At 32.3% G+C, this 18,571-nt stretch overlaps 1 protein-coding gene across 2 annotated transcripts; it reads left to right on the forward strand.

The window, feature by feature from the left end:
- The first annotated feature begins 314 nt into the window (after positions 1-314).
- On the forward strand, positions 315-15,917 carry mts (protein phosphatase 2 catalytic subunit mts). 2 transcript variants are annotated; one of them, XM_013324651.1, is made up of 8 exons: positions 315-463; positions 987-1,097; positions 9,455-9,664; positions 11,587-11,891; positions 13,747-13,932; positions 14,229-14,282; positions 14,590-14,695; positions 15,095-15,917. In XM_013324651.1, exons 1-7 carry the CDS (start codon positions 398-400, stop codon positions 14,660-14,662), a joined length of 1,005 nt encoding a protein of 334 aa, XP_013180105.1. In that variant the 5' UTR covers positions 315-397; the 3' UTR covers positions 14,663-14,695; positions 15,095-15,917. The 2 variants fall into 2 exon arrangements, with proteins under 2 accessions (XP_013180105.1, XP_013180106.1); XM_013324652.1 differs by lacking the exon at positions 315-463 and adding an exon at positions 780-875.
- The last annotated feature ends 2,654 nt before the right edge of the window (positions 15,918-18,571 follow it).

Consider the following 18,571-nt stretch of genomic DNA (forward strand, 5'->3'; position numbering starts at 1 on the left):
TATACTGGACTCTATATTATTATTAAATTATTCAAAACTGATATTTATTATAATTTTATAAAATTTAGCAAATTTTATTTTTTACACCAGTAGTATAATGGTTTTACAAATTGGTGAAAACTCAAATAATTTTGAGATGAATGTTATTTTGGATGTTTAAATAATCTAAATAATTTTAATTTTTTATTCGAATTTAAATGTCATGTCCACACAAAGTGTTTTAGAACGCACATAATTAAATCATATTAAAGTACTGACGTTTTCGCACATTGTAATTACAATTTAAATTGCGATAAGTATAAAATGGTTAATAATAAAATAATTTACAATTTGTTTTATTAACATTAAATTTTTGTTGACATTGTTTAATTTTGCATGCGAATACACTATTGTTGTAATGGAGTTACACGTTGATACACATCTCTTAGGAAAAACCAAGATTTCTCCATCAATTATTTTAAAAGTAAGTGTATTTAATCATTTTTAAAATATCGAAAAACAATATAAATTTAAAAAAAACGGTTATTTTTATAAAAAGGGGACATGTTTTGTTTAAGCTATCACTTTCATCTTTTCTTTAGACAGATCATTCTTGAACGCATCCGTACCCGTAAACGGAATGCATTATTTCTTTATTAAAGGTTCAATTATTGTAAATTAAAAAATTAGTTTGTAATATTCAAAATAATTCTATTATACAGTTATGCTTTTATTCAATCATAATCAAAATAAACGAGAAAAACTTTTTTTAAAAATGAATACATCTTTGAATAGCATCAGCTTGTAGTACCTGTGATTTCCGCTGGGGGACGTCGTTCTTTTGAATCAAATTGACGTCACGCAAGTGGTACCTACGCCATTTTGTGTCTGCTCAAGTCAGTATTTCTGGGCGCAGTGAAAATTACAAAATTCGCATGGTTTTGTGTACGTTAAAAAGTTAAAACCATTACCAAACTAAGTTAACGTCTCGTACGTTAATTTCACAGACTGACAGTATGGAGGACAAGGCGTCATTAAAAGAATTAGATCAATGGATTGAACAACTAAATGAATGCAAGCAATTGACAGAAAATCAAGTGAAAACCCTATGCGATAAGGTAAGGAAGCTTTACATTAACGTTTCATTTATGTCAATAGATTATTTTTCAATTTAGTAACAAGTATGTAATATGTCCGATAGGTTGATGTCTAGTTATGCCTATGTTGTGTGATTCATTATACCTACATAGTAGAGAATCGAGAACGCGTATGTAGTGGTTAGTAGTCGAAGCTGGTCGGTCTCACCGTAATCGTTACTCTTCGAGGGTAGTAGTGAGCTATTATGTGCCGGCGTCACATTGACGACTGCATTCCATTATATTAAAAAAAAAACATTGATTTAATAATATTTTCCAATTCGAACTAATTAATCAACGTATATTTTTAGATTTGGACGGAAATTAGTTAAATCAATAAATAATATCGCCATAACTATATAAATTATGATATTAAATACAGTTTTTGTTTTCTTCAATTGGACATAAACTGGAATAACCTTTTTGTCTTGTTAACTCATCAAGCCTGATAAAAACTATTATGACTCATATTTGTTAATGTTTTGGATAAAACATTAACTTTGTTTTTATTATCAAGATTATATACCTTAACATTTAGTGATTATTATAAATATTTGAATAACATCATATTTTGGCTGCAAGTGGTTTGTTTTAATCTGTGATGTAAGGTGAATATGTACCAACTATATTTTTGAATAACAATAATAAAAATTTGTCAGTGACTATTCTTAGTATCAAAAACCAATTAACTTACATGAAAGAGACATACTGTAGTAATACAAAAGCAATAATCACTTTTTTGCTATTTACTTGTTTAATGTTTTATAATTTATTATGTTTGTTAATTTGATAAATAAAATAAAGTAAGGTTTGTTAAAGTTTTTTATTGTCTACAGTATGTTGCTTTTGCATGTATTCTTAGTCATTAAGTTTAGTCAGTTCTGTATATTTACATTATAGTCATGCAAGTGTTGAAATAGAAACATCAGAATTTAGCCTTTAATTTTAAGGTTTTTATGTGTATCCTATATATTCAATTAGTGGTGACCTGCATGTATATGTGGATATAATTGATACAATATCTTACTAATAATATAAATACAAAAGTTTAGATCTATGGATGGATGTTACTTAAAAGCTATCTCCAGAACGGCTAAATAGATCTCACTGAAATTTAGCATATATGTAGAACATAGACTTAAGGAACACATAGCCTACTAGTTAGTGTTTTAAAATTCTGCGCGGGCGAAATCGCAGGCAACAGCTACTTTAAAATAATAATAGAGATGTGGCACTAAGATTACATACTCAAAATTGACGAACATACATGTAAGGAATATCCTTGATCTCTCCCACCTCTTTGGTTCAATGGCATGAGTTATGTAGTTATTGTCCTTTTAAATATATGTAAATTTTGTACTTGTGTTCAAAATGTAAATTGTAGTAAGTGGTTTACATTGATTAAGTCAGTTCATGCACTGATAATTATGTAAACTTAGTATCAAAATACATGTAACGTAAGTAATAGTAATATTACCCATTTAAGTTAGCATTGAGTAGGCATACTGTAGGTACATAAGAATCCAATGAACATGAAGAGTTGAGGAATTATATTAAACACTTGCTGTCACCTGGGACTCCATCCGCGCGGAATTAAAAAAAAACTTAACTAGTAGCCTATGTGTTCTTCCAGATTATGTTTTACATCTATGTTAAATTTCAGTGAGATCCATGCAGTCGTTTTTGAGATACCTTTAAACAAACATCCATCCATTCATCTAAACACATTTATAATATTAGTAAGATTAATAAGAAGTAAGATTTAAAAATGCATGTATGCAATGTTTCTTTATAACCTCAATGTAATCAAGTTCTTACTTCTTGTAAATACATATTTACTATTTTACAACTACAACAACACAACTACAAAAAAGGTGATCAGAATAAACTTAAAACAGTTGAAATAGATGCTTTAGGAAATCATAGTATTATAATTGTTGGTGAAATTATGATTAAAAATAGTTTGCATAGAAAGCTTATTGTCACATATTAAATTCACAAAGTAGGTTTGATTGTTATATACTTTTTACAGGTTTCAACATGTAGAATTTTGTACAAATAACTGAATATATTCACATTATATTAAATAGTAAAAAATAAATTTGCAAATCTCTCAAAGTTTGACAAAGTGATGTTGAACATCTTTGATGCAGAGCAAACAAGTTGAACTGGTCACTAGAAATTTATCGATTTAACATGCGCCGGCGCCAAGGTCGATCTACTATAGTTGAGTATACTGATCGTTGCCTTTGTAATGCAAACGTATTTACATTTGTATCATTTTAATTATTTAAAGGACAATTCAGGAATTTTGACAATCACAAACTCACAATAGAGGACATATTATAATATTTGAAAAGTTTTTGTTGACCGTACCTTAAACGTAACTTTTAACCCATTAAATTAGCTATTAACTTAAGAATAACCTACTTTCGTAGATTTTAAATCCATTCCCTGCAATATAAGGTAACGAAATCAACATTTTTTTTAACTCTTTGTCATGAATGAAATAAAGCAATTAATTCTTTGTAAATTGTTGTGGTGAATTATTATTTTATCGAGTTATCTAATCGATTATTTATAACGATTTTGCTTACGGATAGCGCGGGCGAAAGTCTATGAATTTTTACACAGCGGGCGGGTTAAAAACCCCGCCTTGCGTAAGATCTGGCTGATTTCAAGATAGAATTCCGATGGCTGTATTATTTCGTTAACCTCAACGGGTGGCTTGTTTACATTTTACGCCTAATTTGTTAGTCTTTGATAGTACATTGTCCGCAATATATAGTACTTGTGTATTTCTTTATAATTTAGAACGGCTCTATTTCTGACGATTTAAATTTTAAACATCTATGTTTTATATAAGTACTAAATGTCGCCCGCGTCTCCGTCCGCGCGGTATTAAAAAAAAACTTAGTAGCATAGGATACTAATTAGATTTTTAACAAATTCAAGCGAGATCCATTCAGCCGTTTTGGATTTACCTTCACACATCCATCCATCCATCCAAATATTCGCATTTGTAATAAGCAAGATTTCGGCTGTGGAAACGCACGCTATCATAAATAGGTTACAAAGTGTCTTGAAAGTTCATTGATATCCCCCAACCCCTTCCTCTCGTAGTTGCGTGTTTTTTCAACACTACGGTTCATTGCAGCGAAATTATTTTGTTTAACAAAAGCATTATTTCTCTTTAAGACTTAAAAGTACATTAGAATGAAAAATTACGGTGTTATATTTAAAGAGAGTAGACAATTGTTATAATTTGAAACTATTTTTTATATTATGGATAGATCAGTAACTTTATCACTTATAAACATAAATATTTTCCTCTGTGTGTACACTTTTTTCACCATCGTCATAATATGATATCAAATGTCAGACACACAGACTTATCTCACAGGATGTGTTTGCACAAAACTGTCCTGAATATATTAACAATTGAAATACATGTGGTTAATTTATAATTTAATTACCCTACTGCCCACGACTTCGTAAGTGCATAATAAAAAAGGCTAAGTTACACCTGCAAATCTAAGATACCTTCCAAAAAAAAGTCACGTCAAAATCGGAAATCAGTCATTTCGAAGATTACGCAAAATAAATGCGGTAGATAGATAGGAAAATAATATTCCAATTTGATTAATTGTATATAATAGTATATTTAAAATAGAAATCCTATATAGCCACTCCTCTGTGTCACAAGCGCGTGATTATTAGACTCAACAAATGTCTAATTAGACATTATAAGCTAGAATAGCCGAAATATGTCTAACCCAACTGAATGCACAAGTTGTAAATAGCAAAAGGTTATAAATGTTAATTTTCATAAGCGTATATCTAAAGAAGAAAATTAGAAATGCAATTAATGTAAGATATTTCATTAGTTTTGGCGCGCTTTTTGGCCACCATATTTCACCGCCATTTTTATTTACATCGCTGTCTATGGAGTCTGGGAACGTGAAAGCGTTCACAGAGGACAGTTGAATCCGTTCACTATTTATATTATGCCCATTGTTTTTTTTTTGGACCTGTTACCTGTCCCTGCGGACGAGGATTTTTTGCAGACCTGTTTGTACGAAAGGGAAATTTTATGTTGTTTTCGGTTTAATATAATATTTTAATATAGTTTTTACTTAGTACTTTTTTAACTAACATGTTTTCGGCTTGTACTCAATAATTCTGATCAGACCTTTATAGTTTTTTTCCTAAAAAGGGCGTCTAATATTCTTCCTTTGTTCTATCACTAAACTACATACAGCCTACCTAGGGTTTTCTACTAACGCCGCTATTGATGTAGGACAATGGAAGAACGCGCTTACGCCACAACGATTCCTGGAAGGGTTGAAACCAGTTTCGAATTCTATTCCTGTCAGCTTTATTGAAGTGTACTTACATGCACGAAGCTTTAAGTGTTTTATTTAATACTAAATTTAATTTAATTAATTTAGTAATAATATGATATTTGCTAAGATAATCTACAGTCACAGCCGATTATCTCGATTTTTCCAAAAAACAGAGGGAGCTTTGTAAGAGTGTTTTGACAGTCGTTACCTACGTTTATAAATCTCTTCCTATTTTTGCTAGTAGGCCAAAGCACTAGTTGATAATAAAAAAAAAACAAATGCTAGTTTATCAGTCACGTTCGGCAACATGCATTAATGAGTACTTGATAATGTGTTGTGTACTTTATTGCATTAACATAAGGTTAATTATTGTCAGATTGTTTTTTACTTTTTATTTATTGAATTGTCGATTTTTAATGATACTACACTGTATTACATGTTTCCTGTTTTAAATAATATTCACGGCACGATTTGTCTATTCTCATACATTACGTTGACTTTGTCAATGTCAAAGAAACAAAGTTTTCTGACATCGAGAAAATTGTGCTCTAAGGCATATTGTCAATATTGTAGAAATGTGCAAGAATTAATGAGCAGAAGGTAGCTAGAATGATATAAAATGGTTAATCAAAATGATTAATGCCCTTATTTTATTGTTTAAAATCTGTATGGTAAATAATATAATTTTTAACATAACAATTTTTTTAAAATATTGTAAGCAATTTAATATTTTTTTACTGTTACCTCGACTTACGAATTATTTATACTGTTGAATTTCCTCAAAAACACTTGTGGTGGTGTGCATTCGGAAGCTTAAGTCTTGCCTCTTTCGTGTTTTAGGTCAAGAACGTTGCTATTTTTGTTATACTGTCATAAATGTCCTAACATGTCGTACAATTGTCAATTATATTTTTCACTTTAACTTACAGTTGGTTTCTAAGACTAAAATCGCTGTAAATGTATTGTCATCCTTGTCATTATCTTTGATAAAACAGAGATAACAATATGTTTTAAACGAAGATTTCGGTCTCAGAAACCCACGGTAAGTAATATTTTAAACCAATGCACTAGTGTCGTAATAATATCAGTAAGTTTTTCTGTATAATTTTACCGCCAAATTGAAGTGGCGTAAAACCAACTTGGCTTCAAGTACTTTAATTTGGCTCCTCATTAGGAAATATAAATCTAAATCCATATTGTAAATACAATAATTTTACTAAATAGCCACAGATATAACAAAACCATAGAGTAATCTCACTACAAAAAATGTTTAAAATAACAAAACAGCCGAAAAATTACAACGTCCTTCGAAGAAGTCGATTTGAATGTATTTTACGAATCGATGTCTTAAACAATCGTGAAATGTGCACAGACTAAATGTTGGCGAATGTTTAACATTGAGGCGCCCCACACATCGCGGTCCACGTGCGTCACACACGTCAGCGGTTGTGACTAGCTAAATGCTTTTATTACCATAATACAGTTGTACTCAAAGTTTACTGCACTGCGCTTAGACCACAAGAAATGAAATACTAAAAAGATTACAATAAGCTTACTACCTAAGAAATATAAAATAGTATAATGAATAATATAATAAGCATAAGCAATAAATCGGTATTTGATTATCCTAAGTAACCTTACATAGACAAGAGAGTTAGGTAGTTTGATAATCGAGAAAAAAGTTTGAGAACCGCTGCCCTAATAAATTTATCCTAATTAGACTCTAGGAGAGTAATTATCCTAATTCGAGCAGAGGTAATAATTATCAAGTCATCTTTTTCTCACGCCGCGTTTCATTTCCCAATTTTTTTTTTAATTTTCGTATGTAAAGTCGTCTTGCTGCTTATTTGTATGAGAACATTTTATATATTTTTTTCAATCATTGTGAATTTTTGTTTTTAATTTTAATTAACGCAAATGAGTTTTGCCTTTGACTGTACATGTATTAGTTACCAAACAAGTTATTTTAAATTTTAAAGTTGTACAGATGAATAGACAAAACGTAACTTTAATGAGCATATAAAAGAGTACGTGCTCACTTTCGTTTTTGTCTATATAAAGCTACATCGTATAATGATGTGAAAAACTGTCTGATATAATTATGTTACACTAAAAATATGCATTTAAGACAGCTTAAGTACTTTTATTACATAATACTTAAACGTTAAACACATGATTTACTAAGTTTTATGGAGTGATAATAAAAATATATATTTATGTTAGAATGGTGAAAGAATTCACATTGTAAACTATTATAAGTTTACTTAGAACAAACCTTTGCTATTCATAATAATAAATATTGCATTCATTACGTGTACCATCTTTAGAGACATATATTTACTATCCATTTTGTTAATATGTCAATTGTCACACTGCAAATATCGAAAACTTGCATAGCGACAATTCTACTGCCATTACACTTGTATTAATGTAGTCACAGAATTTTATTCTAAGTGGGAAGTAAATTAAATTCTTTAACTATAAACTATAATTGTTAATATGGTGTCCGTCATCTATACTATACTAACATTATAAAGCGGAAGAGTTTGTTTGTTTGTTTAAATGCGCTAATCTCAGGAACTACTGGTCCGATTTGAAAAAATCTTGTTTTGTTGGATAGAGGTAGGCTTTAGGCTATATAACATTACGTTGCGACCAATAGGAGCGAAGAAAAATGCTATCAAAAGATAATCGCTATAGTGTTTTTGACAACCACGCGAAAGGAGTCGCGGGCACAGCTAGTGTGTTATAATGTCAATTCGCTGCCATTGCAAATGTGAGAACCGTAGTGCACAGTATCCTGTTGTGTGGGGAATATTTATAGGCTGAGGTGCTTTTCCTTTTATTGCACCGTCTGACCTGCTTCCCGTGCCGTTTGCCACGTTATATCGTCTAATATTAATATGCTATTCTAAACTTTAATGTAATTCTTATATATAAATCGATAAAAACAGATTATAACTTCTAACAGTTTAAAATCATTGTCATTTAATAACTTATTTCGACTAGACGGAGTACTTTGTGATTTAAGCGGTCCAATATTAATAGATTTCTCGTAATAATTCTACACTAAGGATTTCCTTTAGTACCAATAATTTGAACTTAGAGTATGGATGCAAAAAGAGTATTAGCTGTTAACATAATGTTAAATTAATAAGCAAAGCAAATGATCTCAATTTCGTGTCCGAACCTCCTTTCGGTGGTAACGTAATTTCTATTCTTTCTTGTCAACTCATAACAAACGAACACACATTCTAAACAATTGCCGACGGTAGATCCAAACACGTGAGCAAAACAAACTCGTAGGTATTCGTTCGTGTTGCATTTCTATCAAACTGTTGCAGTTTCCCTATCCTAACTCTGCACTCATATTGATATACATAGTACTAGAGATTTAAACGCCATTATTTATTAAATAATTTTTAAATTATTTTTAAATATTAACAGAATAGTTAACCAGACAAATAATACAATGTACTTGATTGTTATGTCAAATAATTAGCGACTACGTGAAAATAGTTTCGATGTCAGCAGTCAAAGGTAGCATAGATGTAACCTATCACTTAAATGTAAAATGTCTTGTTTCCATTACGTAATAATTGAACAGGCAATACAATAATAAAGTATAATTTCTAACATTTCACGTAACCGCATCTTTTATATCAAGATGCTAAGAATGTGTTTACATTTGAATGTAAATGTAATTAATATTGATTTCCATCATAATAAAATAATATAGAAGAACATAGAATGAAATACAGATCTGTAAATGACTGGAACTGTGCATGGGCTACCTAACGTTTTCTATTAATTCGCCGCGAACGTAGTAGTGTAACTTATTTCATGAATATCTTTTTTTAAAAATTAAATGGCAATCTACCGACGACTAAAGTTAGGTCAGAATCAGAATCTTAGTAAGCCCTACGTAATGTTTTGAAATACTTCGGTATCAATGTTGTGACACTGTGTAATATTGTATATCTTTTTTCGCAGGCGAAAGAGATCTTAACGAAGGAGTCAAATGTGCAAGAAGTAAAATGCCCAGTGACTGTATGCGGCGACGTGCACGGTCAGTTCCACGATTTGATGGAGCTGTTCCGCATCGGCGGCCGCTCGCCCGACACCAACTACCTGTTCATGGGTGATTACGTGGACCGTGGCTACTACAGCGTCGAGACAGTCACATTGCTCGTCGCCCTCAAGGTAAGATATATCTCCATACATACATCGGTGGATTGAAAGGGAGCACACCCTTTCGAACGCTTTCCTCCACTCGTAGTTGGCCCATATGACACGGTCCTGCATGCATGTTGACCTATCGGATAGGTCCTATCCGAAGTAAAAAGATTCATCTCTACTGAGATCTGATAGAAAATATCTTTTATGTAACTCTTTTCATCGGACGGGTCGATATGAATTTGCAGGTTATCACAAAGATTGAAATGTCTAGTACAGAAGAGGCTGGCTCTAAGTTTTTAAACGGCACTGTTAATTGTTGAGCGTACGTGAGGACGGAGCGTTCGTTTATCACTATCAATGATAAAGTTTGGTCACTGTTTACACCGGCTTATCAGTCAGTTTACTTAAACAAATGAGTCGCGCTATCACTGCCGCGCTATAACGCTTTTACAGAATGTAGGGTAAACGTGTTACAGAGAAGGCTTATAACATCATTAAAAGGTGGATTTTTATATATTTTTTTTAAAGTCATACGTTACACGAGTCAGTGAAATTTTTTGCTAAATCTTTTAACTTGTTTATCTGCATCCGTTATTAGGTGACAATTTAATTTGCACAATTTATTAGTATACTTTAAATGTCACGAATGTTTGTAATGGCACACGCACACATTTCCATGTCGTTAAAAGTAAAAAAATACCTCTTGAATTATTAATCTGTCACTTTTTAATGATATTTAGGACAAATATTAAGTGTTGCCAGCACTAGCCAAATAACTGCTGGTTGTGTGTGTGGGAACCTTAAAGTTTGTGCATTGTTAATGTCCAGGGGTGGCGAACCTTTACCTATCAACGTGCCATTGTTCTAATGAACTAAGGTTATAGAGGAGACAATCTAATTGATCCTGTGATTATTAGGAACATTCCATAGTGAAGGATTCGCTTGTCCTGTAATAACTAATGCACACTTTCTTCCTATTGCATAATAAAAAAAAATTATAAGTTGTGCCCAAAATATTAAGTCGCGTGCCGTAGGTTTACAATCCCTGTCAGACATTTAATTTTGAATTTTAGGTAGTCAGTTGTATCTAACAATATTTTTATCGGGGGCAGCTAGTTCTGTGTTTTCATCTACTTTTTGTTTTAATGTTTGATTAGCCTTTTGTTTACAGTGTTCTGTATTTAAAGTCATAACGCACACTAAACTAACAACGCAACAAACAACGTGCTAACAATGTTACAGTTCAGTGCCATCTCTCGTGGTTATTTGTAATTTAAACAATAACGTTATTTTTGAACCGATTTATGTATTTGTATTCTGTGCAATCTGTCAAAGAAATAACTCTTCAGACACCGAGTAAAGAGGTTTTACATGTTCGTTAATACTGGCATTAAAGTTAAGCGAACATTTAAAATTATTTTATACCATTGTTATATTTATGAAGATTGTGCTAAGACCTTTTTCTTGTCTAACTACTAACGTAAAAGTAATAAAGTCAATAACCCTTCTATTTAGCCGTATGAATTGACAACTCGGTCTTTATGTAAAAGTCAATGTTCTCGCTATGTAACTGGAATATTAAAATTGATAACTTTAACAATATATAATGCATTAAGATTATTAAATTGTAATACTGTTGTACAATGATTATGAATATTAATAAAATATTAATGAAAAACACAATCACCCCAGCAAGTAAACTGTCATGTTGCGATTCAATTATAGATGAAATAAAGTCGTCATACTCAAAGTAATTTATGGTTTACGTATTCCTCATCCCTTAGTAATGACTTCGAGTGCCACAAAGTATGTTTTAAATTGATTAAACCACATAAACACAAGAAGTTGATTAATATTATCAACTTCTTGCTTTGAATTTAGTTTTGTTCTATTGTTTCTGGTATTGTGTTTAATATTCACCCTTAAAATGTACGTTTAATTTCCAGGTCAGATATCGAGAGAGAATAACAATTTTGCGCGGTAACCACGAATCGCGTCAGATCACTCAAGTATACGGCTTCTATGACGAGTGCCTGCGCAAATACGGTAACGCTTCCGTATGGAAACACTTCACGGACCTGTTCGACTTCCTGCCGCTGACGGCGCTGGTTGATGGCCAGATCTTCTGCCTGCACGGCGGCCTCAGCCCCTCCATTGACACCCTCGACCACATCCGAGCGCTCGACCGCGTGCAGGAGGTACCTCATGAGGGACCCATGTGTGACCTTCTCTGGAGTGACCCTGATGATAGGTGAGTCCCCCGATAAACTAACCATCGTATTAAATTTTTAATCACTCATGAAGGCCTAAGTTTAGTTTTAGTACAAGAAATCTACGCTAACAGATTATTTAGCATTAAATAATTGTGGCTATAGCTGTAATTCATATAATAATGTAAGCGAAGTGACATTAGCTATGGGAAAATAAACCCTTTCACTATGGTCGGGTTGTATTTGGTCATTTGTAAGAAGAGGTCAGAAACACATTGTTTTTGATTATCACTTCCCACACTAATATGACACTGTTTGGTGTAAACAGTTATTGCATGTCTATCATACTATAGTTCGTATTCCTAAGTTGTATTACAAAAAAATATCACCCACACATCTTGCCTAACATTGATATTTCCTTGTTTGTCATGGAAATAAAGCTGCAAGCCTTTTAAAGTGTGATTGTTAATGAAGATATATTGGTTTGTTTTAAATATTGCAAGACAAGTTTATTGTGTAGTAGAGTGACAAAAACTGGTTAAAAATTTAAATATTTAGATAGATTTTAGAACATGACAATGTAAAAAGGAAGATAAGTTTTTTTGAAAAACAGTATTGATAAGTTCGTGGATAATACACGTGTAATATAAATTTAGAAGACAGGTGCTTTTTTTTATTTATATATGAATAAAAAAGGAAGGGCTGTATGTTAGTTGGTTTAATGGTTCAATCTTTTTTACAATATTAATTTGTACGTTGAAGTAAAAACAGATTACCTTAAGTGAAAGGTATAAAGTTTTTAGCGTGATCTATGTTTCGACAATAAAGTGAATACAAGGTCTAATTAGATAGTTTCAATAGAAAAACATGATGTTTATATATTATTTAGTATAATTAAATAAATAATCTAATATTAATACTAAGGTTGACATTCCTAGGTTTATCTAAAAGTCAACCAATATCATATTTTACATCTGACTTTATAAATAACTGGCACTAGCTCGTAACATCGTCAGCGCGAAATTAAAAAACTTAATAAGTAGTGTATGAGATCTTCCAGACTATGTTCTACATCTATGCCAAATTTCAACGAGATCCGTTCAGCAGTTCTGGTGATATTGGAGACGGAATCGCGGGCGATAGCTAGTAATGTATCATAGGCAAGCTAATAACATTTGTATTGATCAGTCCATTATCATAATGATGCATATTCAAATGTTTCAAGGTCTTTGTTCAAACCTTGAAGCAAATGAGTGCATTACATTGATTACAAACCATTTAAAGATGGATCGTACAATGTATTCAAAACTAGCTGTCGCCTGTGACTCCATCCGCGCTGGATTAAAAAACCTTTGTAGACAATGTGTTCTTTCCGACTATGTATTCCAAATTTCATCAAGATACCTTCAAACAAACATCTATTCATATAATTCAAACAATTGCATTTATAATATTAGTAAGATATAAATTCATTACAAATATGATATAAATTGCCAAAATTAAGCGTTTGTTTTGTTTGTGGAATAGCGTTTGTGAATCCTTGAGTTGAAACTTGGTTTCAAGTTGAGTCCTTGACATGATTTGAGTCTTGCCTTATACTGTAGCATTTGTCTGTTTCGGTATAGAATATAAAGTTATTATAAACTCATAATTTGCACTTATATTGTGTCAGGTCGTTATTATAGTATAGTAGATTTACTAGGGTAATACATCTAGTTTTTGTCCTCCAATAACTGTGTACGCATTAAACTAATAACTAAACTACTGCATAGATTTCTTTACTGAAAATTTGTTGTACTCATCTTATAAGAAATTTTGAAATCTTCTACATTATCTCTGAATAAATATTTGATGTTATAAAATGTTGTTTATAATATGCATCCATGTGTGTTGCAGAGGCGGATGGGGCATATCTCCGCGTGGCGCTGGCTACACTTTCGGGCAGGACATCTCGGAGACGTTCAACCACAGCAACGGGCTGACGCTGGTGTCTCGTGCCCATCAGCTCGTCATGGAGGGCTACAACTGGTGCCACGACAGGAATGTCGTCACCATATTCTCAGCGCCCAATTACTGCTACAGGTACCCTACCCTACCTTATCTCCTTTCTTCTCTTTTAGTGTAGTTTAATAATAAGAAATCTATAGAAGAGACATCACTAGTGTGATTTACTGCAGATAAAGTTTAAATTATACACGTGATTATATAATTAGATGCAATTAATGTTTAATGAAAATCTTACTCAAGGTAAGGTTATGATGTTTTTGTTGGATTTTAACAGTTTTCTCGTGTATGAAATGTAGTAAATATCAATAAAGATTCCCCTCCACTTTTCTGAAACGAATTAATTAAAATGTTAATGTTATAATTTATTTCAGATGTGGTAACCAAGCGGCCATTATGGAATTGGATGATGCGCTTAAGTATTCATTGTAAGTAATATTTTTAACATTGTTTTATAAAAAGTTTGTAAAAGCATTTGTATTTAAAAATTTTACTGCTAGTAACTGGTGAAATGTTACTTTAAAATGAACTCAGAAGAAAAATATGTAACGACATGGAATGATTATTAGCGCAAAGTGATGACATAAAGGAATCGATTAATTTCAATCGATATCTAATCAAGGTGACTTTAGTCCCACACTATGGATATTTAGAATTATGACCTACGATTGTTTGTTTAGATAGTTAAATGTTTCTTAATGTGCAGTATTGATATGTTTGTTTGTTTGTTTGCAGCCTGCAGTTCGACCCGGCCCCGCGGCGCGGCGAGCCGCACGTGACGCGGCGGACGCCCGATTACTTCATGTAGGCAGCGCGCTCACGCACCGCACGCACACCCAGTGTGAGTACACAATGCACCCGTACATAACTCATATGTATAGCTTCAATTGTCTCTCTCTCGTGCTGCAGCTCGTTGAAGTTAATTCATCCTTTTACTATCACGTTGGTGGACACCAACCAACCAGGGAGGTTTTTATAAAGGAATGAGAGAGGATTTGGGTGGACTGTATCAGTAACTTCTTGCTGGTAATGTAATATAGAGAAAAAAAAGGATAAAAAATAAATATAGTAGTAGAACGTACCAAAGCTGTATTGGAAGGCGGATATGAAAAGTGTTGCAAGTTATAAAATACAAGTACCATAATGTTGCCCTAATTTTTCATAAACCACTGCTTAATGTTGGTGATACTAACAGGTTTACTTGATAAACAATTTAATTAATAATGAATGTTGTTTACAGCGGTGGCGCAATCATGGGCGAGCGTGAAGGGCGGGGCTCGAGTGCGGATGGGGCGCTCCGCCGTCCGCTTGCTGCTCCGCCTCGCCCGCACCGCCGCCCCGCCCTCGCCTGACCAAGCCCCGTCTCCCGCGAACCCCGCCTCACATAGCACTTTTTTATTCCAATGATAATGTCATATTTATATCGTATTTCATGAGCAAATAATTCAATAGTAGCTCGCCTCGCTAGTTCACAAATCACAGTTGCTTAAATAATGTCCTTGATAGGAATGCATTCCGTTATCCTTCATTTTTACTTTCCTAGTCTCAAAATACAGCTTTTAGTATCTATTCTATTCTTATAATATTAAAGTTTAATATGTCAAGTTCAAAGCAATAATGATATAATTATTATGTTTGTAAGAAGATAATTTAAGAAAAAAAATCTTTCCTTGAATCGATAAAAGTAAATTGCAATACGATTCAGGTCGTTACTTTGAGACTGAATCTAGTAACGGGGTGTAGCGAGGCGAGGGGGCGGGGCCGCGGAGTGCGGTAGGCGGGGCGTGTCGCAGGGGGCGGGGCTCAGGTTCTTGCCCGTAGCCTAAGCTCAGATTATGCTGGTATGTTCATTGCGCGACTCGACAGTGCGACACAAGTTTTTCAAAATATACTTATGTTAAAACTTATGTATCAAAGACACTAAAGACCTCATTAAACTGCGTACATTTGCTAAAACGTTGGTTTTATTTAATTCTCCGTCGAATGGACATACCACCATAATGGTGGGAAGGCTCCGCGCGTCGCTTCCTTACGGAATATTTTTTCATATATAAAATGTAGATCAAAATTGCTATAGTCAGTTAGTATATTTATAATCAACCCAGTTTGAGTAACCAGTTTTATTCCAATGGACTTTCTTTAACATAGAACATATATGAAGAGCTTGCATCTACGATACTATACACATTTATAATTTACATTTGAGTTAGCGATGGATATTTTTTTTTAAACCTGTAAAGTGTTTAAATTCTTGTCAAATATGAATATTATTTTATCGATGTATAAATAATTTAAAACTGGCGCAAAAAAAGTCACAAATATTTATGAAATGTAAAATTTCGAATCTAAAAAAAAATCAATGTTTCTCTCAAAATTTATTAATTTTTTTTTAATCATAAAATAAAATCTACTTGTACCAACTCTTCTTATATGTTCCGTGATTTAGAATTATTTTTAATTGAGGCACAAAGTACGATGTGACGTCATCACTCAATACTTTGTATCGAACAATAGCCCGCATTTAGTTTTGTAACAGAATGGCTTGAACTATAAACTTAGGCTGGACATACACGGACTGGTACAAACAGCCGGTATCGATAATTCACGGTCTCCATACACGGAGTGTGTCGGAACCGTAGAAGTAGTCCGTGTATGGCAGCTATTTACTAGCATTAGAGAATCTTGTATTTCGTATCGCTATACGCCATTCTGCGACAAAATATTGATTTTAGCATTTCGAGATTTTTTTTTTGTAATTCCAAATTCTCCTTTTCTTGCGAGAGTACCTGTAAAACATGGAATAAAGTTCACAAGAGTGGAGCTTTTAGTTTTTTTTTCTATATGTATTTCAATATAATTATTTTTTAGTTTCATTTTATGTAAATACCTTTAAATTAGCAAGGCATATTAAATAATTTTTTTTTGTTACTTTTTGGTTTTAAGTATGGATTATTTTTCTTCCTAAATTATATACAATAGTTACAACCTAATAGAGTATTTGGATCGTGATTTTGAATACATTAATTAGCCCTAATATTAAAATAAACGTTTCGTCAATAAAATATATCGTTTTTAAACAATCTCAATGGATTGAAAAACAATAATAAAGTTTTTAATTTAGTTAAGAGTCCATAATGGTCTAACTCATTTGTTTAACCATTTTACCAATTATAGTACCAACGTCATCCATCAATCTATTATCAATTACTTTCAGTTTATAATCAAACTGAGAAATAATGCATGTAAGTCACTAAAAAGTTACATTCAAATGGGCTTTTTAATGTATTTAAATATATTTGATTTAAAAGATATAAAATTTTTACACGAAAAAAGAAGAGACGTGTTCCATTCGCCAAGGATCGCCATTTTAGTAATAAACGCTGTAAATTAGCAACGGCTTACGAACACCAAGATAAAAAAAATCTGACTAAACATCTTTAAAAGCATAACCCAAACTAGAGGTTTGTTCGTTATCAGTATCATGGTGTTAAAGAAGCAATTTAAAAATAGCTACAGGCTTACGAAGAGATCTTACATTTCCACGATTTGCACTTCAATAAATATAACAAAAAAAAACGTGTGGGTTTTGAATACAAAGACTTCCCACCAATGACATCTGAAGCCACACGTATTGATTTAAGTATTAAATAAGATATAGGTAAAAAATAAAAAAAAATGAAAAAATATACAAAAAAAATTATTGTATGACGTTGAGCTTCAGTTGTGTGAAAGTTGTAAAGTGATGCATCTTATATATATTGATTTTATGCTTTAGCTGATGGATTTTCACTCGGTTGAAGCTCGCGTGTGTAAATTAAGGCTTTTCCGGTTATTTGCTTAGGTTATTCAAACATTCAAAAGTATGGAATACAAAGGAGCATGTTTTTTTTTTAATTGAACGAGTGTTGTGTGACATACGAAGTGATGTGCTGTTGCAATATAACGTATTATTAAAATAGCTGTGCACATTAATGGCGATAAAATCAAAAGATAACCGATAAATTGATTACAAATAAAATTATTCTTACAACTGTACTATGCCCGTTGATAGGTATTAGATAATAAATAAAATTAATTATAGATACTTGTTTTATTTCGCCTTTATAGCGGATCACCTAAATCCTAAAGTATAAGAAATAAGAGCTAAATCAAAATATCCGTCTTACGTCCGATCATGGCAAGGAAGGAGACTGCATAAATAAAAGAATAAAATATTCAAAAAAATATATATTTTTTAATTTGAATATATACAAACAGCACACCTGTATCAAAGGCCATTGAAATGCATAAGTTATATAAAATTACCGAGGGTTTCTGCCGCCGAAACATTCGCATTCCAATCAAAACTCTAAACTACAATTTACACTTAAATTAAGTAAATTTCAAAATATATCTGGTCAAACATTTTTTTTGCAATAACTATAGATCAACAGCTACCCTTATTTTACAATATCACTTCAAACAATTTTCATAAAATAATTAAAAAAGTCAAAGATTATGATCACCTATACATGGCAGCCATTATGACAGCTGCCATGTATGGGATTTGACGCAACTACATTTACTTCATTTTAACTTTCAATCGAAAGTAAAAAAAAACAATTGAAGATAACCTTTTTTTTAAAGAATGACAAATGCTTTATATGTATGTTGCGGCAGCAGAAATCCATAACAATTGTTATTTGCACAATTTTTCGCTAGTTATTCCCGTAGTCCT

Source organism: Papilio xuthus, unplaced genomic scaffold (assembly GCF_000836235.2).
Source record: "Papilio xuthus unplaced genomic scaffold, Pxut_1.1 DF824992.1, whole genome shotgun sequence".
NCBI lineage: Eukaryota > Metazoa > Arthropoda > Insecta > Lepidoptera > Papilionidae > Papilio > Papilio xuthus.